This window comes from Leguminivora glycinivorella, chromosome 9 (genome assembly GCF_023078275.1).
Source record: "Leguminivora glycinivorella isolate SPB_JAAS2020 chromosome 9, LegGlyc_1.1, whole genome shotgun sequence".
Taxonomy (NCBI): Eukaryota; Metazoa; Arthropoda; class Insecta; order Lepidoptera; family Tortricidae; genus Leguminivora; species Leguminivora glycinivorella.
In genome coordinates this window covers 24,723,863-24,750,342 of record NC_062979.1, presented here as the reverse complement: position 1 = coordinate 24,750,342, position 26,480 = coordinate 24,723,863, and the positions used below count along the sequence as shown (strand labels likewise).

General features: G+C 37.2%; 1 protein-coding gene across 1 annotated transcript in view; it reads right to left on the bottom strand.

Annotated features, from left to right (window-relative positions):
* LOC125229390 (sporozoite surface protein 2) overlaps positions 1-26,480 on the bottom strand; it is a 95,152-nt gene that overhangs the window by 35,953 nt on the left and 32,719 nt on the right. Inside the window, exon 2 of the mRNA XM_048134213.1 lies at positions 21,896-21,982. Coding sequence (XP_047990170.1) covers positions 21,896-21,982 — 87 coding nt within the window. The remainder of the gene's footprint in view (positions 1-21,895; positions 21,983-26,480) is intronic.

Below are 26,480 nucleotides of genomic sequence, written 5' to 3'. Positions count from 1 at the left end.
AAATCGTGGTCTAATTTAAACTGTCTCTTTATAATCGAACGGTAAAACCGTTAAAATATGAAATATTTTGTAAAATATTACATATTTTTTATTTACAAAAAATTCTAAGAATCTCAGAAATTCTAAGAATTTTTTGTAGTGAACCGTACGCTCCGAAGAACAGAACGCCAATGAGGCAAACGGCGCCCGTAGGCGCCACCGCCCGGTGGTGAGGGGATAAAACTGGAAGGGTAAAACTGGTGGTGGGGATAATGGCGACTACTGTCAGCTAATATGTGAACCGCTACGTCATCTGTTAACAGGATTGCTCTCTCAAATATAATAAAATAGGCTTCAAATAACGGTAGGAAGCTTAATATTCCTTCATCGCTGATTCATTTCAAAGTACTTCAAATAGCAGAACTACAAAACATCGCAATTCATTTATTCGACGTATTATTACAAAACTTTCTCATTTGTCGTCTCAGATGTTTTATTCTAGCACACTTCAAATTGTCGATTTTATCGTGACACATCACATACGTCCATAATTAAACTTCCATTGGCTTAAATTCTATATTAGAGTACCAGTAGGTTTAACCTGAAGATTAGAACTGCGATGCTACAAAACGATGAACGGGTTTTAAAGTAGGTTTAGGTTAGGTTATAACTGTGACCACACACAAAAACGACCAGCTTACAGAGTAGGTTTAGGTTAGGTTAGAACTGCGACCTACACGACAACGAATAGCTTTTAAATTAGGTTTAGGTTAGGTTAGAACTGTGACCACACACATATAAACAAATAGTTTACAGAGTAGGTTTAGGTTAGGTTCGACCTGTGATTTACACAGAAGCAAACGTATTGCGGAGTAGATTTAGGTTAGGTTAGAACTGAGACCCTACACATCAACGAACGGTCTATACATATAGTAGGTTTAGGTTAGGTTAGAACTGCGACCACACACAAAAACAAACAGTTTACAGAGTAGGTTTAGGTTAGTTTAGAACTGTGATCACACAGAAACAAACGGCTTGCAGAGTAGGTTTAGGTTAGGTTAGAACTACGACCCTACACAACAACGAACCTTTTTAGGGTTCCGTAGTCAACTAGGAACCCTTATAGTTTCGCCATGTCTGTCTGTCCGTCCGTCCGTCCGTCCGTCCGCGGATAATCTCAGTAACCGTAAGCACTAGAAAGCTGAAATTTGGTATCAATATGTATATCAATCACGCCAACAAAGTGCAAAAATAAAAAACCGGCCAAGAGCGTGTCGGGCCACGCTCAGTGTAGGGTTCCGTAGTTTTTCGTATTTTTCTCAAAAACTACTGAACCTATCAAGTTCAAAACAATTTTCCTAGAAAGTCTTTATAAAGTTCTACTTTTGTGATTTTTTTCATATTTTTTAAACATATGGTTCAAAAGTTAGAGGGGGGGGGACGCACTTTTTTTTCCTTTAGGAGTGATTATTTCCGAAGATATTAATATTATCAAAAAACGATCTTAGTAAACCCTTATTCATTTTTAAATACCTATCCAACAATATATCACACGTTGGGGTTGAAATGAAAAAAAAAATCAGCCCCCACTTTACATGTAGGGGGGGTACCCTAATAAAACATTTTTTTTCCATTTTTTATTTTTGCACTTTGTTGGCGTGATTGATATACATATTGGTACCAAATTTCAGCTTTCTAGTGCTTACGGTTACTGAGATTATCCGCGGACGGACGGACGGACGGACGGACAGACAGACATGGCGAAACTATAAGGGTTCCTAGTTGGCTACGGAACCCTAAAAATGGAAAAAAATGTTTTATTAGGGTACCCCCCCTACATGTAAAGTGGGGGCTGATATTTTTTTTCATTCCAACCCCAGCGTGTGATATATTGTTGGATAGGTATTTCAAAATGAATAAGGGTTTACTAAGATCGTTTTTTGATAATATTAATATTTTCGGAAATAATCGCTCCTAAAGGAAAAAAAAGTACGTCCCCCCCCCTCTAACTTTTGAACCATATGTTTAAAAAATATGAAAAAAATCACAAAAGTAGAACTTTATAAAGACTTTCTAGGAAAATTGTTTTGAACTTGATAGGTTCAGTAGTTTTTGAGAAAAATACGAAAAACTACGGAACCCTACACTGAGCGTGGCCCGACACGCTCTTGGCCGGTTTTAAAAGTAGGTTTAGGTTAGATTAGAACTGTGACCAAACAAATAGTTTATAAATTGTAAAATTTGAGAAGAAATCGTAATTGAAATAATATTATTCGTAATGAATTGTATTTAATGTAAAACAAAATGAAATGAAAAAACACGAAATTAAATACCACGATATAAAGTATACTCGGAATAACTTATCTACGAAGTAAAAGTCTACGGTTTGATTTTACTTGTGTCGATTGTTCTACGATATGAACTGTCGATGAAATAAAATTATTTGAAACGTTGCCTTTGAAATAATATTCGAACAAGTGTCTGTCGGCGATTCAAGGGTAAACCGTATTTTATTGATTGAAGTGTGGTATATGCGGACTATGCGGTTAGGTGATGGTAATTTCGTTTTCATCATATTATACTGAATAGGTTGTTTTCTATGTTCAACCAATTTGAAGCCTAGGCAGCAGAACCTTTTCACAGTAAACGTCAAAGTGAGTCCTATAGAAAAAATTAATAGTTTAAAAAACACTATAAAACACGCTTTTATAAATGCACGTAAAAGCCAAAAATAAATTAAGGATCGTTCAAGTTGTCTCTATTTGTGAGCTGAAGTTTAAAAACTATGTGCTTTTAATTATAATATTTGATTGTAAAAGCGTGGGGCGCTGGAACAGGAAAGACTTTTTGTATAACTTGCTGATAAATCAAATTATGCTATGTTACGGGAAGGAGGTTACACAGATTGACGCGCTAACTGAAGTTGCAGCATGACTAGTAGGTTCTACATTAAACAGTCAAATCAATTAAAAGTCAGTGTTCAAAGTAGATACCAGTTTGTGCGCTAGTAGCGAGGAGAGTCGACAGTCACCGACACTTAGAACGCCGCTTTTTTCCGGTGATCAAAGTACAAAAGGGGAAAGTGTCTACAGTGACAGGATGCAGAGTTCTTGTTCGTGGACGAGATATCTTTGGTTCTCTTTGGTAACCCTTAGGCGGCATATGTAAACGTTATGTTCTTATGCAAATTCATTCGCCAGGAAGTTCGGATTAGTATTTGTTTACAAGAAAGTCTTTCCTGTTCCAGCGCCCCACGCTTTTACAATCAAATATTATAGTTAAAAGCACATAGTTTTTAAACTTCAGCTCACAAATAGAGACAACTTGAACGATCCTTAATTTATTTTTGGCTTTTACGTGCATTTATAAAAGCGTGTTTTATAGTGTTTTTTAAACTATTAATTTATTTTATACTTTTTAGTCATTAATAATAAAATACTTTTAACATTTATACATAAATTTATTTCAAGTAGGCGGATTTTACATGCCATTTGTGGTTTAACGTGTACTTATTGCTAATTGCTACTTAATAATAACTAGCGGCTACCTTCTTATTACGGTATTATCATAAAATGTTTATACCTAGTAAGTTATCCGTAAAAGATAGACAATATAGACATGTGCCATCGCGGACTTTTTGAAGACATTAGAGAGACATACTTTCGCCATACGTTGTTTTGAAGCTCTCAGCTAGTGGGATTTTGTTTGACTCGATTAGAAAATATTGTCACATTTCAACTAATTCAAACAAAATTTAACTATTTCTTTTTTGTCGAGCCCCCCTTTATTTGCTCTTAAGGGTCACAGGAAAACCATTACCCAACTTATTTTAAATACAACGTTTATCTTTCTTTCATACTGGGGGCTTCGCCCCCCGAGCCCCCCCTTTGTTTGCTCTTAAAGGTCACAAGAAAACGCTAACCCAACTTATTTTAAATACAACGTTGATCTTTCTTTTATGAGGGGGGCTTCGCCCCCCGAGCCCCCCTTTGTTTGCTCTTAAAGGTCACAAGAAAACGATAACCCAACTTATTTTAAATACTACGTTGATCTTTCTTTTATGCGGGGGGGCTTCGCCCCCCGAGCCCTTCTTTTCGTTACTCTTAAGGGTCTCAAGAAAACCCTAACCCAACTTATTTTAAATACTACGTTGATCTTTCTTTGATGCGGGGGCTTCGCCCCCCGAGCCCCCCTTTTCGTTACTCTTAAGGGTCACAAGGAAACCCTAACCCAACTTATTTTAAATACAACGTTTATCTTTCTTTTATGCGGGGGGCTTCGCCCCCCGAACCCCCCTTTGTTTGCTCTTAAAGGTCACAAGAAAACGCTAACCCAACTTATCTTAAATACTACGTTGATCTTTCTTTCATGCGGGGGCTTCGCCCCCCGAGCCCCCCTGTTTGCTCTTAAAGGTCACAAGAAAACGTTAATCCAACTTATTCTAAATACTACGTTGATCTTTCTTTCATGCGGGGGGCTTCGCCCCCCGAGCCCCCCTTTTCTTTACTCTTAAGGATCACAAGAAAACCTTAACCCAACTTATTTTAAATACAACGTTGATCTTTCTTTCATACGGGGGGCTTCGCCCCCCGAGCCCCCCTTTGTTTGCTCTTAAAGGTCACAAGAAAACGCTAACCCAACTTATTTTAAATACTACGTTGATCTTTCTTTTATGCGGGAGGGCTTCGCCCCCCGAGCCCCCCTTTTCGTTACTCTTAAGGGTCACAAGAAAACCCTAACCCAACTTATTTTAAATACTACGTTGATCTTTCTTTGATGCGGGGGGCTTCGCCCCCCGAGCCCCCCTTTTCTTTACTCTTAAGGATCACAAGAAAACCTTAACCCAACTTATTTTAAATACAACGTTGATCTTTCTTTCATACGGGGGGCTCCGCCCCCCGAGCCCCCCCTTTGTTTGCTCTTAAAGGTCACAATAAAACGCTAACCCAACTTATTTTAAATACTACGTTGATCTTTCTTTTATGCGGGGGGGCTTCGCCCCCCGAGCCCCCCTTTTCGTTACTGTTAAGGGTCACAAGAAAACCCTAACCCAACTTATTTTAAAGACTACGTTGATCTTTCTTTCATGCTTCCCCCCTCGAGCCCCCCCCCTTTTTCTGTTCTTATCTTCCGGCACCATCATTAGGCCTTGAAACCTAATCGCAGTCATAGTTCATTACAAGACATTTCTAAGAAGCCCAAAAACAGCTATGATACGATGTTCCATCATGTAGTTCCAGTTCATATCTTCCGGCTCCATCATCAGACCTTGAAACCTAATCGTAGTCAAAGTTCATTACAAAACTTTTCTAAGAAGCCCAAAAACAGCTATGATACGATGTTCCATCATGTACTTCCAGTTCATATCGTCCGGCTCCATCATCAGACCTTGAAACCTAATCGTAGTCAAAGTTCATTACAAGACTTTTCTAAGAAGCCCAAAAACAGCTATGATACGATGTTCCATCATGTAGTTCCAGCTCATATCTTCCGGCTCCATCATCAGACCTTGAAACCTAATTGTAGTCAAAGTTCATTACAAGACTTTCCTAAGAAGCCCAAAAACAGCTATGATACGATGTTCCATCATGTAGTTCCAGTTCATATCTTCCGGCTCCATCATCAGACCTTGAAACCTAATCGTAGTCAAAGTTCATTACAAGACTTTTCTATGAAACCCAAAAACAGCTGTGATACGATGTTCCTTCATGTAGTTCCAGTTCATATCTTTCGGCTTCATCATCAGACCTTGAAACCTAATTGTAGTCAAAGTTCATTACAAGACTTTTCTAAGAAACCCAAAAACGGCTATGATACGATGTTCCATCATGTAGTTCCAGTTCATATCTTCCGACTCCATCATCAGATCAGCTCAACAGTACCATATTATTGTATTGTCATCGGAACTAAATATAGCTGCCAATTTTCATTATGCTACGACTCCTGGAAGATGGTTAAATTAGCTTCCTTAGATTCCATTACATACATAGTTACATACACGACGACCTAATAAAAGCGTGTTAATGAAGCACGGTGTCAATAACACAGGGTTAAAGAGTGACCGTATATGCGTTTGAGTGTATTTATCTATATGTGTCATCATCATCATCATCATTCTCTGGCCTCTTCCATACATCCCTGTCACATGATGACATCTCATCATTAACTTGTTTTAGTTCCATATCATGTCTCACTCAGTCCATCCACCTCTTCTTCGGTTTTCCTCTCCCGTTACTTCCACCACCTTCCACATTCATTCGTAATATCTTTCTCGTCCACATGCCTTTCATCCCTCCGCATTACATGTCCATACCATGCTAGTCGATTCGCTCTTACTTTTTCAACTATCGGTGCTACTTTCAGGCTTCCTCTGATACACTCATTCTTTATCTTATCCATTTTTGTCACGCCGCACATCCATCTTAACACATCTACCGGGTGCCCGGTAATTAATGGACAACCTTTTAACCACCAAGAGGGCACCTTATACTGGTCCAGAAAATCGACATTAAGGTTTAGTAAAAGTCACCTGGTTTTCGAGATTTTCACACTTTTTAAAATTTTAGGTTATCATCATCATCCTCCTTGAGTTATCCCGGCATTTGCCACGGCTCATGGGAGCTTGGGGTTCGCTTTGACAACTAATCCCAAGATTTGGCGTAGGTAGGCACTAGTTTTTACGAAAGCGACTGCCATCTGACCTTCCAACCCGAAGGGTAACTAGGCCTTATTGGAATTAGTCCGGTTTCCTCACGATGTTGACTTTACAATTTTTTACTCGTTTCGGTGGCTGCCATTCAACCCATCAACTATGCGCCAGCTGACATCAACCAAGCTTCATTATTCATCAATATTTTACCCGCGATCTATTATGAGGTAGTAGTGAATTGAAAATGTTTACTTATTAAAATAGGTAGTTGTGCGTAACGATGGTTTCCATTCAAGTGAAAATTTAAGTACTTACCTACTTCTTCATTATTTTTTGTGATGTTTGTTGTGGTTAGATAGGTAAAATAATAAGTAAGGTAAACGTCCCAATGAATGACACTATTAGGAGGGATTTGAGACATTTTCTATGAAAACTACTTATTATGTCACCCATACAGATTACTGGTGTATGCAGATTTATGAACCAATCCTTCCTTTATGTCAGTGAAACATTACATTGTATAATAGTAATAACATTTCTTTATAATTTCAGTTTCCCTTGAGACCTGAAATTGTACCAATGGATAACACGCAAAAACTCGTATGTCCCAATATATGACTATGGAACAAAAAATTGGCTGTCCTAATGTATGACAGTGTGATACGGTAATTCCGTAATTATTAGCTGCTGTAGCAACAGCTATCCCTCTCGATACTTCGTCTAATGCCTTTAATACGTCATCTAAACTATATTTTTAGAGTTTGGAGGCATTTTTACTTTTATTTATCTATATCTGTAACCAGTGTATGACACTATACTTTAGACCTAATGAATGACATGTAAATACGTACCTGTCATTCACTCTATATCCATAGTAAAACAGTGTATGACACCCATGTCAGACACTACTCACGTGATAGATAGAACATTTATTTTTACAGGGTATATTATACGTATGTTTACTTCCTTAATTTATTGTCAAAATAAAAACTTGTGAAATTACATTTTGTGCCAATGAATGACGCGAGTGTCATACACTAGTAAAATCTGAAAATTTGTTCCAGTGAATAACATGTCTTTAAAATACTAAAGTAAGGAAAATAAGCTACTTTCAATTTACTAAATCAATTGTTTAATGTATCATCTAACAGTTTATAATGATGTTTTACCAGTAACTTCAAAATCCTGGTTTTTATTTCCACTTTTCAAAAGCAGTTTCTTAACAGATTTAGTAAAAATTACGACGCACAACCAGCTAGATGCACCTCCTTGCAAAAACTACCCCACAGAATAAAAATTACTAAACTTATCATTCACAAATTCTAAACAAAATTCATAGATAACGCTGACGATCGATTAAGTCCTGTATCTTGTTCATACTGTTAACCGATTTCTTATTTTTTTTAATAAACTGTGAAATAGTCATACATTGGGTCAGTGTCATCCATTGGGACGTTTACCTTAGTTGCATGTATAGAATGATTTATGAGATAGCAGGTTCAAACTTGAGCATTCAGTAAGTTATAAAATAAATAATAAATAAATAAATATTATAGGACATTCTTACACAGATTGACTGAGGCCCACTAGCTCAAGAAGGCTTGTGTTGTAAATGCCCTTACCGGGATTCGAACCCGGGACCGCGCCGCAGCAGGCAGGGTCACTACCGACTGCGCCAGACCGGTCGTCAGTTATAAGCAACCCTTGCTTTACTTACTGTCGGCTGACATGAAAACCTTTGTGGGATCTCTGTCGGCGCGGCTCATTGACTCCACCTCCACGGGAGACCCCAGAGCTGGCGCATATTAAAATTTTCTCTCAACGTATCGCCCTGGCGACACAGAGAGGAAATGCCGCCAGCATAATGGGCACCATGCCGCAGGCGGAACTTTTAGATGGATTTTTTTTTATAATTGGGTTTATTTTTAAGTAGTTATATTTAGTTACTTACTAATAGTATTTTTAGGGTAATGATTTACTGGTCAATATTTCATTAGTGCTATAAGTAGGGGCGTCAATTTCAACAATTTGAACATGAACGATCAACACGAACAATTTTGACTGAACTGACTATAAAACATGAAACTAAATCAAATCTACGAATTAGTTCAATGTTTTATGATTCAATATAATCATTTATAAATCTACCAGCCCGCTTAAGACATCAAGTTAAAATTCGTCTGAAATTACATTGCACTCTTGTAGATAAATTGCAATTTTGCTATCTGTTTTCGAATAGCAAAGGAAGATTTTACAAGTTGGGGTGGTAAAATTACATATCCATTCATTTGGCTTTAGATAAAGTCGTGAATGACAAGCACAAAACATGCGACGCCCACAAGATTGGGCAAGACACACAATAGGTGCTATAATCGAATGGGCTTAATTGCTGTTCAAATGACTTTGACACACTGGGGCAGTTGCTAAACAGTGCGCGGAGTCAAATGCTGCACTTTGCTAGGATTAGGTGGGGAAAAATATGAAATGGCTAAAAGTAAAGTAAGACGGTAAGACGCAATGTTAACACTTTTCATTTTTAACCCTCGTTGCAAAAACAACGGCGTGTTATAAGTTTGACGTGTCTGCCTGTCTATCTTTCTGTCTGTTTGTGTGTGTGTTTGTCTGTGGCATCGTAGCTCCCGAACGAATTAACCAATTTGGATTTAGTTTTTTCGTCTGAAAGCTGAATTAGACCGTTTTCATATTATCCGATCCGATATCGGATGTCGGAAGGATTTCAATAGAAAAAATCCAAGATGGCGCCTGTAATGTATGGGATATCAGTCCGACATCCGATATCGGATCGGATAATGTGAAAACGCACTTAGTTGGGAATTTTCTTATTTTAGTCATGTTTCATGAAAATCGGTCCAATACGTTGGTTTTTTTTATTTAATTTTAATTTTGTGGTTAGCTTATTTAAGGAATTCTATCTCGGCTATACTACCGCCACTCTGCAATGTCACTATCCTAGGAAACCACAGCTTCAACTACTTCCATTGCTTATGAGAGATTCAACAAACAAGGCTATAGCATTTTAGATTCACGCAACAACGAACACATTCCACATTCTTCAAGTACCTACGACAACGAATTTGGCACATCATGTTCCGACAGCGATTTTGGCACATCGTTTGGCATTTCTGAAATCCGGGTCGGCTGACAAAGGTTAGGATCAGTTTAAATGTAGCAAGTGTGGTTATAATAATGCCATTACGGGTCAGGGCTTACGGTAGCGTGCGAAGGCATTGTATGTGGCAACTGGCAACGTTGGCAATTTATTGGGTGCGTGAGGCAGGCTGCCATACAAACTTTGAAGGGTTTTTCTTGCGGGGTAAGAAAGCCGCCCATGCTACTTCATTACATAAACAACACACAACAAACAACATCAACAACATATTTCATCTTATCCCTCAAGGAAATCCCTTCAATCTTTCCTCACCTTACCTTATTACAATCATAATATGAACTCATGTATTTCGATTTTTTTTGACTAGCAGAAACGTCTGCAACCGATGTCACTAGGCTTAGAATAAATTTAAAAGTGGACAATGTATAGCCTGGTAAGACTTGAACTCACGGCCTCTGGACGATGGATGATGGATGCGGTGAGTTAAATTTCTGAATCTCACCCGAGGCAAACATTTTCCACTTTCAAATGTATTCTAAGCCTAGGCTTTTTTGGTAGCGATTGCAAAAGTTTCTGCTTTTTCTTTTCTTTCTTTTCAAAGGAGTAACTAAATTTTCTCAAAAGTTAAAAAGCAGACATCGATAAACATTTCAATGTAACTATTGGACATTAGCCAAGTTTATTTAACCAAGTTGGCATTTGCAAATCTCTAATAAGCAATATATCTTCTCCATCAACAATTAGAACAATTTTACAGCTATGCACGGAGCTTATTGAGTTGAGAGATAATAAAAAAGGTACATTAAAGGTAAAATTGAACAAAATATTTAGTTTTTTTTACGCAACCAGCCCATTCTATCCAGAAAAAAATGCCAGTTGGACTAGAGAGATATATTTTGTTTTGTGTGAGGCAGCGGCTTCGCTCGTGGTAATTCGTGTGACTGTACTCAGTCACACTTTAAATCGTCGGTTCAAATAGCTCAATTTCGTTAAACGTGCAGCTGCTTTAGCTAATTTCAACTTTTTAACCATCTGCACAGTGCAAGAATCATTATGTCAGTTGAGCGAAATGTCATTTGATATTTGCCAGTCGCTTTTCGGTGAAGGAAAACATCGTGAGGAAACCGGACTAATTCCAATAAGGCCTAGTTATAGTTACCCTTCGGGTTGGAAGGTCAAATGGCAGTCGCTTTCGTAAAAACTAGTGCCTACGCCAAATCTTGGGATTAGTTGTCAAAGGGGATCCCAGGCTCCCATGAGTCGTGGCAAATGCCGGGATAACGCAAGGATGATGATTCTGGATGTCAGTTTTGGTGCATCGTTTCATCCGCTACTATAGATTATGACTGTACAATTTTATTGTTGTACAACATGACATGTTTTAATTATTTTGTCGTGTTAGGAAACACTCGGTACACCTGCCTAGGTGGCGTGTTGGTCATGGCTATTTCCCATCAACCTTACTTTGTTTAAACAATACACCAAGATAAATAACAGCGAAGACATATTTAACTCCGTATACTCAGCTAATACAGTCTAAGAAAAAAACGTAGGTACTTCAGAACCATATAGAAATAGGTACGGTGGCCATGGCGCTACACCTTTGGGGAACGCTCAGCTAGATGGCGTTAATATTAATATTTGACATTTTAACACATATCAAGCTAAGAATATGGGAGAAATTTTCAAAACTGAAGTTTAAAAGTTTTATATATTTTACTTTGACAGTAACTCTCTATAATACTTGATCCTCTTTAGTAACAGTTAGTAACTAATGTAACTATAGTGAATTGCAACATGCTGAGTCAAAATATTTTCCCTATTGCACACATTGCTTAAGTTAGCTAGTGTATCCTAGCGTAATTTTCTGTTTGTGTGTATATAATTTTCTTAGGATGTTTTTGTGTATTTGTTATTATCTTTTTCTTATTTTATGTTTTCATCATTTTGTCCTGTGTCTGTGCTGTATTGAATAAATGACTTTATCTTTCTTTTTTTCCTTGTCTTTGGCAGAGGCAGAGGTACTTTAGGCACTGGTCCTACCAAATAAGATATGAGCTATCGGTGATTTTCAGAAATTGGGACCGAAAATTAGAGACAGTTGTCAGTTTTGTAATGACTCATGGGACAACAAAATGCCCATTCTCCTTTCAATAAAATTATTGTTTTTAACCCCCGACGCAAAAACGAAGGGGTGTTATAAGTTTGACGTGTCTGTCTGTCTGTCTGTCTGTCCGTCTGTCTGTCTGTCTGTCTGTCTGTCTGTCTGTCTGTCTGTCTGTCTGTCTGTCTGTCTGTTTGTCTGTCTGTGTGTGTGTCTGTCTGTGGCATCGTAGCTCCCGAACGGATGAACCGATTTTGATTTAGTTTTTTTTGTCTGAAAGCTGAGTTAGTCGGGAGTGTTCTTAGCCATGTTTCATGAAAATCGGTCCACTATGTCACGGTCGGGGGTTTTTTCAAAATTTTAATTTTGTGGTTAGGTTATTCTATTAATTACTTAAACTATCTATCGATACAATATTAATATCGGCACAAGTAAACAATAACATGTTTACACAAAGTCGTATGTAGGCCTCTCCTTGACATCGGCCAAAGCCATAGTAATTACTATTATAATTGACATCTACATACTCATATCAAAACACATCTTATGCATATTCAATAAGGTTTAACTTAGCAAGGAGCTGCTTAATTATCTTTTGTATATTAAGATAAAGATTCTCAGTTTCACATACAGGGTGTCATTTTTATAACCGACACTATTGTATGGATAGGCTGGTTGTGAAAAAAAATTTAAACGCCAAATACCTATCATATACTGTTGAATATAACATAGAATAACATCTTCAATTTTGTCTAAAAACACTCTAATGCTGGTGATGTCACGCGCGGGGCTAGTCGATCGGGTGATTCAGGCGCATTTTTTATTTTATTATAGAAATTAAGCATGGATATCAAGTAAATTTAGATCCATTGTGGTTACGGGTTAAGAATTTCATCACCCCCTTTCTTCCCGTGGGTGTTGTAGAAGTCGACTATGGGATATGTGGGACTGGCAACCTGTAACTGAGCACACTTTTATTTTCTTTCAACCCTTTAATTGCCTATATTTGTATAGGTGTTCTTTTTTGGACTCTGCGTCAGCTATATCATCTCCTCCATCAATATTGCCGGTTATAAAAGTTACACCCTGTATTTTAAGATGGTTAACAGTTATTTAATAGTTGTAGTGCTTCTATTGTTGTCATTAGGCTTCTGTGCCACAGCAGATTTTGTTCTAGGCTTGAGGCTGATTTTAATTGTATGCGTTTATGAGACATAACAATACATATAATTATAGACATGGCCCCGGCCTTGGGAAAATACTACAAAAATGAAAAATACTAATGTTTTAAAAATATAACAAAAACGTAAAAAAATGAACTGTGTATTTTGTAAAGTATTTTAATGTATTTCAAGCTAAAACGCATGTTAAACTGATAATTTTACTGTAACATAGAAAAACAGTTTTTGCAATAATTTGATATTGACAATTTACATTTAAAGGTCTTTAATTTTTTAGCGACGACCTGGTAAATTTTTATCCCAACTGGTGGGGAAATGCGAGTGATAGGGTCGAGTGGAGGAAGAGAGGGTAGGCCTTTGCCCAGCAGTGGGACACTAACGCAGGCTAAAAAAAAATTACACATCGCAAGACACCAAAAACGTTAAAATTACAAAACGAGTTTTAAAAATGCACCAAAAAAGCTGGCGGTATTTAAAAAGCACGTGATGCCTCATCGATGCACTGAAATTGCATAATGGCAATGACATTCAGACACCGATAAAGAAATGACGGTTCTGAAGCCAGTCTACTATGGTTTATTTTTGTTCGACTCCTAAGGCGACAGTGGCTATTTACCGTAAATATCAGAAAGTTATGGGGTATTTTTGTAATGTCTTTTGACGGCAATGGTATTTAAATTAATGAAGATTTTGATCATCATTACCTACTTAATATTGCTGCGACTGAACTCTAAAATTACCAAAATGTCAGTTAAAGTATACCTAAAATTTAGTAAAGTTTTGTTAGACTATGACTATACTGTAATTAGTGCTATTTTTCATTTAAAAAAATACCCAAAGACACATTCACTAATGAAAATATAACAAAAATTTTGTGCACAAATTTGTGATCGATATAAAAGGCCAACGTTGTTCCAAATCTAAATGATATCATTTACTTTACAAGATCTTCAACCTAAAATACATTAAAATGATCACACAAACTTCCAAAGCGGTACACCCAAACATCGATAACAAATGAATTATGACTAGTGCTGCGCGACGTACCGAAATGTAATATCGACAAGTAGGCGCTCCCGATATGGTGCGGCCTTCGGTGAGAATCGTAGGCATGTGATTCATCGATATTTTGAAATGAAAAAGGATTAAGTCCAAGAGCAACATTTTGTTTTGAATCTTAACACGATGATGCTACGTTTAGAGTGGAAGTGACTTTCACTTTTGTAAAACATGTTCACTTTATCAAGTAATTTATAATAGTGAACAGTCATAAGCATATGTTAAGAATTTAAATTTTAATGTTACAACTATATATTTTAGGTAATGCTACTTATTTATATTATATTTTTGTAATGCATGTTTGCATGATCATTGGAAAGAGTCGAGAACATTCCAATATATATACTTAAAAAATAAAGTTACTCAAATTTTAATTTCGCTTTTACTTTAACTATGTATGTATGCCGGTAAGGGCATTTATTTGTGTGATGAGCAAAGATATTTGTTCCTGAGTCATGGATATTTTCTATGTATATAAGTATATATTTATCTATTTAAGTATGTATATCGTCGCTTAGCACCCATAGTACAAGCTTTGCGTAGTTTGGGGCTAAGTTGATCTGTGTCCCAAAAAAAAACAAGTGCGAGTCGGACTCGCCCACCGAGGGTTCCGTACCTACAACACTTTTACGTTACTCACATAATTCTAAAGACTGGGCTAGGCTAGAAGTATAGGTTCTCTAATGAGCATAATTGTGTTTAGCGCCACCTCTAGACGAATTCGCGAACTAATTAGCACAGCTTGCGTGAGGTCTTTTATAATTAGACTTATATTGACCGGGATATAGACCGTGATTACCTTTTTGATTTTTGTCGAGCTCCCGATATTTCGACGCAGTTGCATGCATCATGATCACGGAAAACTGACGAAGGTGGGTGGATGTTAAAGTTGTATAGACAGCGCGCGATCTACCCTCCTTCGCGCGCGTCGGCTGCGTTCACTTTCAGCGTTACCACTGGTCGCGTTCACACTCGATGGTGTGTCCAAACACACTACACTCACAGTGTCACTACGTTTGTTCAATTCTGACTTCACCGGTTTTTTACACAAACAAACGTCGACTTTCGACAAAAATCAAAAAGGTAATCACGGTCTATATCCCGGTCAATATAAGTCTAATGAAAATAACCGTGAATCATTCAAAACTCTTGTCTTTTATAATGTTAACCAAATTCAACATTTTTTATTTTATTTTAAAGTAGGTGTTTTATGTAAAATTTCGTAGCTATAAATTTTAACACCCTTATTCATACACTAAAGTATCCAGCCGATAAAGTTCGTTTGTCCCTTTCTATCACACCAATACGTCGGAAAGGGACAAACGAAATTTATCGGCTTGATAACTTTAGTGTACGTTTATGAATAACGGGGTAAGTAAGTATGGTAAACATCAGAAAGGGTGAGTAAAACAATCTGAAAGGTTCTAAGTTTTACTTAAAGGTTTTTTTAATCTAATCCATTTAAATGTGCTAAAAAAAATAACTATTTTTGTTTACGCCTCCGCAAATAAGTATCTAATGATAATTTTTAATTTACCATGCTACTTCACGTACCTAGGTACTTATTTTAAAAACCCTAAAAATGTCTATTGAGTTTCTGCCACAGACCACCATGTAGTTTCTGCATATTCTGCGCTGTGCATAGAATTTGCAGAGACATTGCAGAGAGCGCACGCAGACACCGGCGCGGCGCCAGTGGACGCGTCTGTGTGCGTGAGCTAGGTATGCATACAACTACAACTACTGTAGGCACCCCCCCCCAGTAGATCGATGCGATAACATCAATTTAAAAACTTCCCGAGCCTCGTGGCGCCCACCATACAAAATTTTTGCTAGGGAATTTTGATTCTTATTGTACTTGAGATTGAATTCAATTTCAGTTATTCGAAAAATTTTATAAACAAAAGAAATTATATTTTATTTGTTTATGAGAGTTAAAATTCCATTGAAACCATTATGTACTTTAGAAAGTACATTCGGCGCCACGAGGCTAGATACACTGTCACCTACAAATTCGACACTCAAAAGTGTCCGATCGCTTAGTTGCAAATGTGTGCGTCTAGTTGACAAACGAAAACTTCGCAATGTAGTAAAAACTACTTTAATTTTTTTACAAAAACAACGTTATTTCTTAGTAATTAAAGTTCAATTTCAAATGCAAGTAATTGGCGGTTATGACATTAATAAATGTGATCATCGCGCAAGCCATAAAATTTTATTACCGCAGGTGGCAAGTGTGCATATTTTTAAACAAATCTACGTCTTATTGCAACCAACATAAGTTTAATTCAGTTCGCGCTGCTGCGCGGTAGTTTAAAACGATGCGATAGTCCATCGATAATGAGATAATCACCTAAAAACGCGACGAACGCCGTCCACTGCCGCGATCTAGATAATGAATATGACACTGAATTGTGCAAACTATTGGACATAAACCGTGGACGTGGCCTTGAGCGTTCGGATGAATCGGATGGTGTCCTACCGCAATCTGCAGGGTTAGCACATGATTGCCGCGAGAGTATGTCGCCGCGAGATAGACTACCCGTCCTTATGTCATTAATACAGTTAGAAGAAGACGTGCCATCTATCTCGCGGCGACATACTCTCGCGGCAATCATGTGCTAGGCCTACTGAGGCGCTGAATGTTTTAAGTCTGTGCACACTTACGCCGTGTCTTGCGTGGGCGACGGTCGCGCGACCGTCGCCTTCACGTCTCATCGCATCGTCTACTTCCATATCGATAAGGTTTGATTTCATATGCGTCGCATCGCCGTCGCGCGACCATCGCGCGACCGTCGCCCACGCAAGCCATCGGCTTATCAGTCGCGGTCGTCAGCCGCGTCCGTCAGACGCGTTCCATAATTTGTTTCAAGCTTTATACACAAGTTTTCCTTTCAATAGCAATAGCTAACGTAACGCTTGGCTTGAGTAATAAAAACTGTATAGTTAAATCAAGGACGATTATAAAGGACCAGCAGAGTCCATACTAAACACCGTACCCCGTTGGCAGCCATAAATCTATGTCGCTAGATGTCACTAAGAGTGTCATTTGAATAAAAATGTCGTTTTTTTTTTAAAGTACGCACGCGGTAGTTCAACGGCATTACAAGTGATACAGTGAAAAGTACATAGATGACGCTAGGGGCCCGTGTCATGTTTCGGTCCCTGTTTACAACGCAAGCCATCGTTCTTATTTTGAATTATGACAATCATGCAAAAGAGTACCATACTGTCAAATTTTCTATCTCTTTCATTTCAGCGTGACGTCAATGATTAGTAATATTACTTTCAATATATTTAAAATTTAGATTTTAATGAGGCCATTTCGAACGGTGTTTATGATAGATATCATGTTGACAATCAATCTCCTGACCGTCTCGCTCACACCAATCCTATCCTATATTTGAACAAGTGCGACCGAAACAGTCGAGTATTATTGAAGATTTTTGAATGTCTAAAATCTTATTGGTAGTTGTCGAAAACCCGCTTTTTCCATAAAGTGTTGGCGCGACGTCAAGTGGGTGATAGGCGTACGAGCAAGTACGCGTTGGATGGTCGACTACTATGCGCGGCGGTTTTTACGCGTACTTAGACCATTTTCACATTATCCGATCCGATATCGGATGTCGGAAGGATTTCAATAGAAACAATCCAAGATGGCGCCTGTAATGTATGGATTATCGGTCCGATATCCGATATCGGATCGGATAATGTGAAAACGCACTTACGGTGACACATAATCGAAAAAGGTCGTCGAGCCATAAGTACGCATACTTGCTCGTATCGTACGTCTATCGCCCACTTCAGACTGCGTTTCGATCGGCGTTTAGCGTCAATGATTATCAGCTCGGCTTCATGGCTTTACGAACCTTAAGCTCGGACCATCGAATATGAAACATAAACTTCTTTGTACACAAGGATATAAAGAAGTTTATAACCAGGTGCTCCATGACACCATTGCACCAATCTGTCGCCAGCACCGCTACACTTCAACGGCCATGTCACGTCAAGTATAAATGGGAAAGTGTGTGTATCTGTTTGTTTGTCCATCTTTCACGGCAAAACGGAGCGACGTATTGACGTGATTTTTTAAGTGGAGATAGTTGAAGGGATGGAAAGTGACATAGGCTACTTTTTGTCTCTTTTTATATCCCCCCACTTCCTTATAATGGAGGATGGAAGTTTGTGGAGAGATTTTCGAATTTAACGCGATCGAAGCCGCGGGCAAAGGCTAGTTAACTATAATAATAAAGAAATCGCAGTAAGGAACTTTATGTAGATTTCATTACTTTTTAGAGATAAACAAGCAGCTCCATCGAGACGGCTATTTTTTACAGAATGTTTTTGGTGGGATATACATAGGCATAGGTATATAACACTAACAAGGTATCTATTGTCTTAGTCCGTTTTCACATTATCCGATCCGATATCGGATGTCGGAAGGATTTCATTGGAAAAAATCCAAGATAGCGCCTGTAATGTATGGGGTATCAGTCCTACATCCGATATCGGATCGGATAATGTGAAAACGCATAAAATTTAGTCTCATTAATTATTAATTATGTCAGAGTTTAGGTTTATACGAGTACCAAACGAGTAGTATACGAGTAGAAAATATATTACCAAAACAATACAAACTATCATTAATTTATTATAAAAACGTAATCCAAAGTGCCACACCTAGTCGGCCAGTGCATGGCCTACGCTGCCGATGGTCAGGGTGCTCGGAGTGACATACAAGAAACGCTGAACTATCCGCGTTGTGTCCAAGACGAAGCCTGACCGACGAAGCTAGCAAGTCTCTCTACATGTTAGCTGAAATACTGTCAAACCGTTCACTGTGATTACTCAGATTATTATAAGCAAAATGATCTTCGAATGAACTTTCTGGACAATTGAGATGCATGGGCGCAGTCGAAACCAGCTCGCCCCTTCAGCCGTGTCCCGTTGAAAATCGGAAAGATTCTTTTCCTTAGCACATTTAATGTTTACAAATTGGATTCGCCTTCTGTCACCTAAACTGGTAAATTTATGTATGAGGTCATTGGTCATACAATTATTAATTTATACCGTTATTAATTCTGTATCTCTACTCGCATTGCTACTGCGATTCTAAAATATTTAATATCCATATTATGAATATTCAATAAATCATACAATGACATTTGTGATGTGACATGGATGTCAGATGTAACATCTGTTGGCACAATGATTGCGTTTTGTTGAACGTATTTGAGCTCAACATATAGGTTTATTATCACTAAGTATATTATATTAATGAACAACGAAACGGATGTGACATTTTCCTAGTCCACCAACGTCATCTAGTCATTTTATTTGGCAATAATTAGACAACATGCGAACAAACTTAGCCAGCGAAGCGATCACAACTACGTCGAGGCCGACCAAAAAATATAATTTGTTAAAATTGTGTTTTGAGCCAATATTTTGATATTAAAATAAAGTTTTTTGATAGTTATTCATAGTATAATATAAAAACAAGTAAAAATATGTGTGAAAATATGTTTTTTTCCACTCCCGGGTTACGAAACAACGCCATCTAGTTTTAAAGCAAAAACTAAGCTTTTTTCAGGGGTACGCTTTTTTGTATGGGCTATATCAGTCTAGTATTAAATGGTTCTTGGTTAAATTAATGAAATATGTATAAGTAGGATATTGAAATCTTCTTTCTTCGTTGAGCCATCACAGCTAACTTTAACTTACAAACGGTCTTAAGCACCTGCACTTCTGAAGGCGCTTAAGTCATTTTTGCTAATAAAAAAAAACCACAACGTTCTATGAACATTGGTCAAGTGCGAGTCGGTTTTCGACTTTTCCATACAAAGAACTCATGAGCGCCTGAACGACTATGATGGCAAAGTTAACGTTTCGCACTTTCAAGACTTTACGTATATATCTCGGAAACGATAAGAGATAGAGCAAAATGGACTTCAGATTTGGGCTTTCGGTGGCACAAATTCTATGTTTTCGTCAACAGACACCTTTTTTGGACCGATTTGAATAAAATTTTGCTCAGTCAATTTATAAACAGTCTTAAGCGCCTCCTTTTTAGTAGGAACTTAAGTCATTTTGTACAAATGAAAAAAAATTTGAACAAGTTCTAAAAGGAAAAAGACAGAAATGAATTTCTTTATACCTGTCCAACTCGCTTACACAATTTTAAGACGTTTAGTAACTACTTGCAGCGGCAGTGAGTGAAATTCGTAATCTGAGTTTTTTTATCTTAAGTCCGACTTACGCTTGACTGTAGATCTCTAATAGGTTTTCCTGTAATCTACAGGGAGAGGGCTATCTCGTGTATTTTTTTGAAAATTTTACGCTAAGTAGTTTCGGAGATAAGGGGGGGGGAATGGTCATTTTTTGCTTATTTTCTTAAATTACTTCTAAATTACCAAAACAAAAAATATAAAAAAAATATATTTCAGATGCTGGTAAAATGCTCTTTCATTTGATATGTAACACAATATAGTTTTAATAACTTTGATTTTTAATTTTCAATTTTACCCCCCAAAAGTGACCCCTGTGATTAAATTTCATTTAATTAAATTACATGTCCGTCTTTGGGCCACAGGTTTACATACGTGTGCCAAATTTCAAGTAAATCGGTCCAGTAGTTTCGGAGAAATCGGCTGTGACAGAGGGACAGACAGACACGCGAGTGATCCTATAAGGGTTCCGTTTTTCCTCTTTGAGGTACGGAACCCTAACAATGGTAGTCTCCCACCGAAACCGAAACGCTAACAGAATTATTGGTTTTGTTTTACTTTCAACCGTAACATATTTTATCATAGAAAAAGTTGTCGAAACCGAGAGATTGATTTTTTTTTCGAAATCTTCACAAACTCTCAAGTTATACTTACGGCCGAATTCAATAAAGTTTTTTTCGAACAATTACATTAATTAGATAAAGATGTTAACATTAATTAGATAAGCGCCACGCTCCAGCAGCACTGCCGGCATAGCCGAAATAACAATCGTTGACGCTAGACGCCGATGGAAACGCAGTCTGGCTCTGTCGCGCCACTACAGATTGAAGAGCGATAGGGGGAGCTAGCTTCGATACGCTTACGAAGCGTAACCGATTGTGTCGATGGTGAGGTACACTGTTCCGCCGTGAGCACGGTAAGCATCACGTGCTCTTAATGGCCAGTTGTGTTCCGCGAGGAACCGGACGGACCGGCGCCGACTTTCGATTTCATTGATAAGGTCTCTTAGCTATCTTAATAGGCGCAACCATGATTTTTTTTGAATAAATAAAAATACATTTTGTTGTGTTCCTGCAAGTGAGTAAGGCTGCCAGAGCTCAACGAGGGGCAGTGTGCTGGTGACGGAAGGATCAAATCGAACTAATTTGTTCCGTCTTTCCTTTGAGTCGTCGGAACCCAAACTCTCCTTATACTAACTTGTATATGTAAATCTCGACTGTTGAAATTGTCCCGCTGTACCTTACAAGTCTCTAACGAGTTGGCAACGCGCGTGCATAGGAAACATGCATGACTCAGGAACAAATATCTGTGCTTATCACACAAATGACCTTACCGGGATTAGAACCCAGGACCGGGGTCGCCGGGTTAAGAATTCAACCCCTTTCCTAATAATTTCTCCTTTCCTTCCGAGAGTGTTGTCGTAGAAATCGTCTGTGAGACATGGGTTCGATTGTCTCACAGTGGTCTCACACCACAATATACCTAATGAATATGTCAAGACAAAAAATTACAATTATTTATTATCAAGACAAAAATAAGCAGTACTCTAATAACATGAACATGTACCTGGCACCCGGCCTCCACGTCGGCATAATATCCTGAAGTTCGCCCAACGCATGTGAACCTCGTCCTGGGGATGGTCTTCGTTTGACCCTGGAAACAAAAAAAAACATACAAACATAAGTTTAGACTTCTTTACTGTATGAAATCTATCGAACATATATCACGCGAGCCATTTGGGCGATTTTTATTATATTGCAACGCATCGCGCTTGGTGTCCATAATTTATGAAAATTTAGGGAAATATTAGGTAAAATTACGGTACACTTTTATGATGTTTTGGGTTTTGGTCTAATATTGCCGGTTGTGAAGATTACACTCTGTATAGGTACATGTTTAAGAGACTAATCAAATTTTAGCAAACTTCTTGCGAAGGGTCCATTTTTTTTAGTATGAATAGGTAGACGTTTGGTCACGATCACATCTGACCTGATGGTAAGTGATGATGCGGTCTACGGTGGAGCACGCTTACCTATGAGATATCTATTTACTCTTGCTTTAAAGAGACCTGGATTATACTTTTAATTCAATATATGTAGTTTTGAATCAAAATACAGCACATAAATATTCGCAAACTGGATCACATGCCTCACATACGATAAACAAAGGTCACATTACAATAAATAATGCCGCTAGTCTTAGACCAATAAGTCACCGAAATCGAAAATGCTAAAATAATAGTGGAGGAGAATGGCCTTGAAACATGCTATGTTTATGATTTATGTCGGACGAATACGGCTACAAGATAAGTTTTAAATATAATATGAGATCTTTTAGAAAAGTTAATTCATTTGAAATTAAGTATGAATATGATTTCAACGTACCTACTCTTAAGACACCCTTGTGTTATGTATTACTACCACAAAATCTGGTAAAAATACGGTACACTCTTTTATCGTTTTGGGTTCTGTGTCAGCTATAAGATCACTTCCTTTCTTAATTATTGCCGGTTATAAACGTTATAACAAACATGACTATACAGGATGGAAAGATAAGTCAGGTCCTGGAGGGAAACTACCTTAAATTCTTATGTTGGCTCATTTAACAGAAGACATTGCTTAATCAAAAAAAAAACATTCAAAGATTTTCTAAAATTGTCTATGGATATGGTGTAAATTGATAGTAAAATAAAGTTAATCATAGATTTAACTATCATATTTATTTTTATAACCAAATGTTTATTAGAGAAATTTTATCTTGAATAGCATCGATAAGCATAATAAAATAGCGAGTGTTGTCTCGGCCGAGGCAAGCGAGTTTTAGAAAATCTTTTAATGCAGTTTTGTTTCTTTTTAAAAATAAAGGAATGTCTTTTTTAAGTAAAATGAGCAGGCATTAGGATTTATGGTAATTTCTGTCCAGGACCTGATTTACCTTTCCACGCTGTATGTTCGGATTTGGTATGGGAATTTTTCAATATAAACTGTTTACTTATATTTCACCTGAGCTTTATTCATCTGATGCGACTTTGATTGATTAACCGTTAATTAAACTTGTAACACTTTATTAATCATGCACAAAGTTAGCATTGAAACATATTGTTGTCAACGGAGACGATCAATCATCTTTAGCTAAAAGACCTTTATTAAAATGTCATTTGCGCAATTTAACAGCATATGTAATTAGTTATTAGTACTGTGTTATAAAATTTGTTTGAATCGTCAGTATGTGTTTAAATTAATGGAGATACTGATTAATAAAATGTTAAACAATATACAACTGCAAATTTCTTAATGGCATTTATAGCATTAACCGATTCCTTACTTGTATTGAATCTTAATTCTTATTGATTACGTAGTTCATTGACTTTAAAATTTATGAAATTTAAACTATTTAAAGATAAAGTTCCCTATACAAATTTTCACTAATCAGATAATATTTTAAAATCTTGCTGGTTATTAATATTACTAATTAGGTAACAGATTTGTTTTTAAAGGTTTTTATTTTTTCATAAATATATAATACGCCTACCTACTCCGTCGTAGGTTAAAGTTTCTGTGTCACTCTTAGCTAATTAATTAGTTTTTTTTTTAATTACTGTAACACGAATTTCATATCTATAAGATATATTCCACAATATAACTATTGAGACGACCGGTCTAGCTCAGTCGGTAGTGACCCTGCCTGCTAAACCGCGGTCCTGGGTTCGAATCCCGGTAAGGGCATTTATTTGTGTGATGAGCACAGATATTTGTTCCTGAGTCATGGATGTTTTCTATGTATATAAGTATGTATTTATCTATTTAAGTATGTATAATTGTATATCTAGCACCCATAGTATGATAGTACAAGCTTTGCTTAGTTTGGGGCTAAGTTGATATGTGTAAGGTGTCCGTATTTATTTATTTTATTGTACCACTAAAATGGTACACAAATTACTCCGTCACTACCGGGTTCCTCTCAATAAACCAGTGCTTTTGTACGCACTATTTCACTTCTGTTGAGATTATGGGACAGTTATTTGTCATTATTTCTCTAATTATATTGTAATTGCCAGATTACTCTTTGATTTACTCTAATATAATAGAAATACTCTTATTTACTCTAATACAACAGTAAAGATGGTGCTTTTTTTACACATTAGTGCGAGAAGTAGTTCATTTCTTGGTCGAAACTTCGGTGGTCCATCTGTAAAACTGAAAAACGTCGTTCGATACACGTGCGAAAAGGAAATTCGTAACTCGTGTCGATTTAAAACACTCCCTTCGTTCGTTGTGTTTTAATGTAGCGCCACTCGTTTCAAACTTCCTCTTTTTCGCACTTGTATCGAAATGTATATTTGCTCAAATATGTTTTTTTTTATGTTCTTCTAAACATACATTATACCAGAGGATTATTTTTTTACTACCATAAACATTTAGCAACTTTTTGCTCCACGTTTATGATCCCATAACATTATTCTATTCTTTAAGCTACAGAGCACTCAAAAGTGTAAATTATGGATTAGCATAAATAATAACAATACAAGTGTCCTTAATCCGAATAGCACGAAGGTTTCTTAATAAGACAAAGCGCGCCATTTTCGGTCAAGATTAACTTTTATTTGCATGGGAAGCTGATCAACTCACATTAACAGTATTAACACTTAAATAATCAGATATTAATCTAATCTTACAATAGTTCATGTTAATGAAGATAAAGCTGATTTATCTTATCTGATTCATATATGGAGGTCCAGTGACACTTTGAGCCAACCGGTTCTTCTGTGTAATTTGGCCTTACAAAGGAAATATTATTTTTATTTACAAAGGTAACTTTTTAACTTTGTTTATTTACTTACAGATTAACTTATTACTTAGACGTTTTGGCCTATGATGGAAGTACGAAAAACTGATCTTCCCATCACGTAGAATTTTTAGGAACTTATGTATAGTGTAGGACCGGTACTATACTTTTGAGTTTGCCCGATTTTTCCCTGCGGTTTAGAGAAAGAGAGACTATTTTCATCGGAATATAAAATGTTAATGTCATAAGGTTTGCCCGGGATCCTTTTAATTTACCGAAGATTTTTTTGTCGAATTTCATTTCCCAAACGAATTTTGCCAACTACACGTTTGTCAACTCAATCTTTCCCATAATAACATTTGACAACGTTAAAATCCGTCAAATGATAATTTCCCAAACTGTTGTAATGCAACTTTTATAACCCCAACTGTTCATTTCGCAAATGTTTCACTTTGACTAGAAAAGTTTGCTCAACTTTACTTTCGTCAAATTAATTACTGGACAAAATTATTTAGTCAAATAATTTGTTTAGTAAAAAAATTTTTCCTTAAAAACACACCATGCAAAACCACTTTTTGACAAGTGTTTTAACATGATTGTTTTCATTTACCGAATTTCATTTCCCAAACAGATTTTAACAACTACTTACACGTTTGCTTCCCACAAACACTTTTGACGAAAATACCATAATTATGACGAGTCAAATAATCTTTAAAAACCTACACATAGCCTAAAAACCTAAAAGTAGGTTTAGGTTAGGATGGAACTGCGACCCCCACACAAAATGTTGCTAAAAAAGTAGGTTTAGGTTAGGTTAGAACTGCGACCCTCACACAGAACTGTTGCGAAGAAAGTAGGTTTAGGTTAGGTTAGAACTGCGACCCCCGCACAAAACTGTTGCTAAGTAGGTTTAGGTTAGGTTAGAACTGCGACCCCCACACAAAACTTTGCTAAGAAAGTAGGTTTATGTTAGGTTGGAACTGCGAACCCCACACAAAACTCTTGCTAAGAAAGTAGGTTTAGGTTAGGTTGGAACTGCGACCATCACACAAAACTGTTGCTAAGACAGTAGGTTTAGGTTAGGTTAGAACTGCGACCCCCACACAAAACTGTTGCTAAGAAAGTAGGTTTAGGTTAGGTTAGAACTGCGACCCCCACACAAAACTTTGCTAAGAATGTAGGTTTAGGTTAGGTTCGAACTGCGACCCCCACACAAAACTGTTGCTAAGAAAATAGGTTTAAGTTAGGTTAGATTAGAACTGCGACCGCCACACAAAACTGTTGCGAAGAAAGTAGGTTTAGGTTAGGTTAGAACTGCGATCACCACACAAAACTGTTGCTAAGAAAGTAGGTTTAGGTTAGGTTA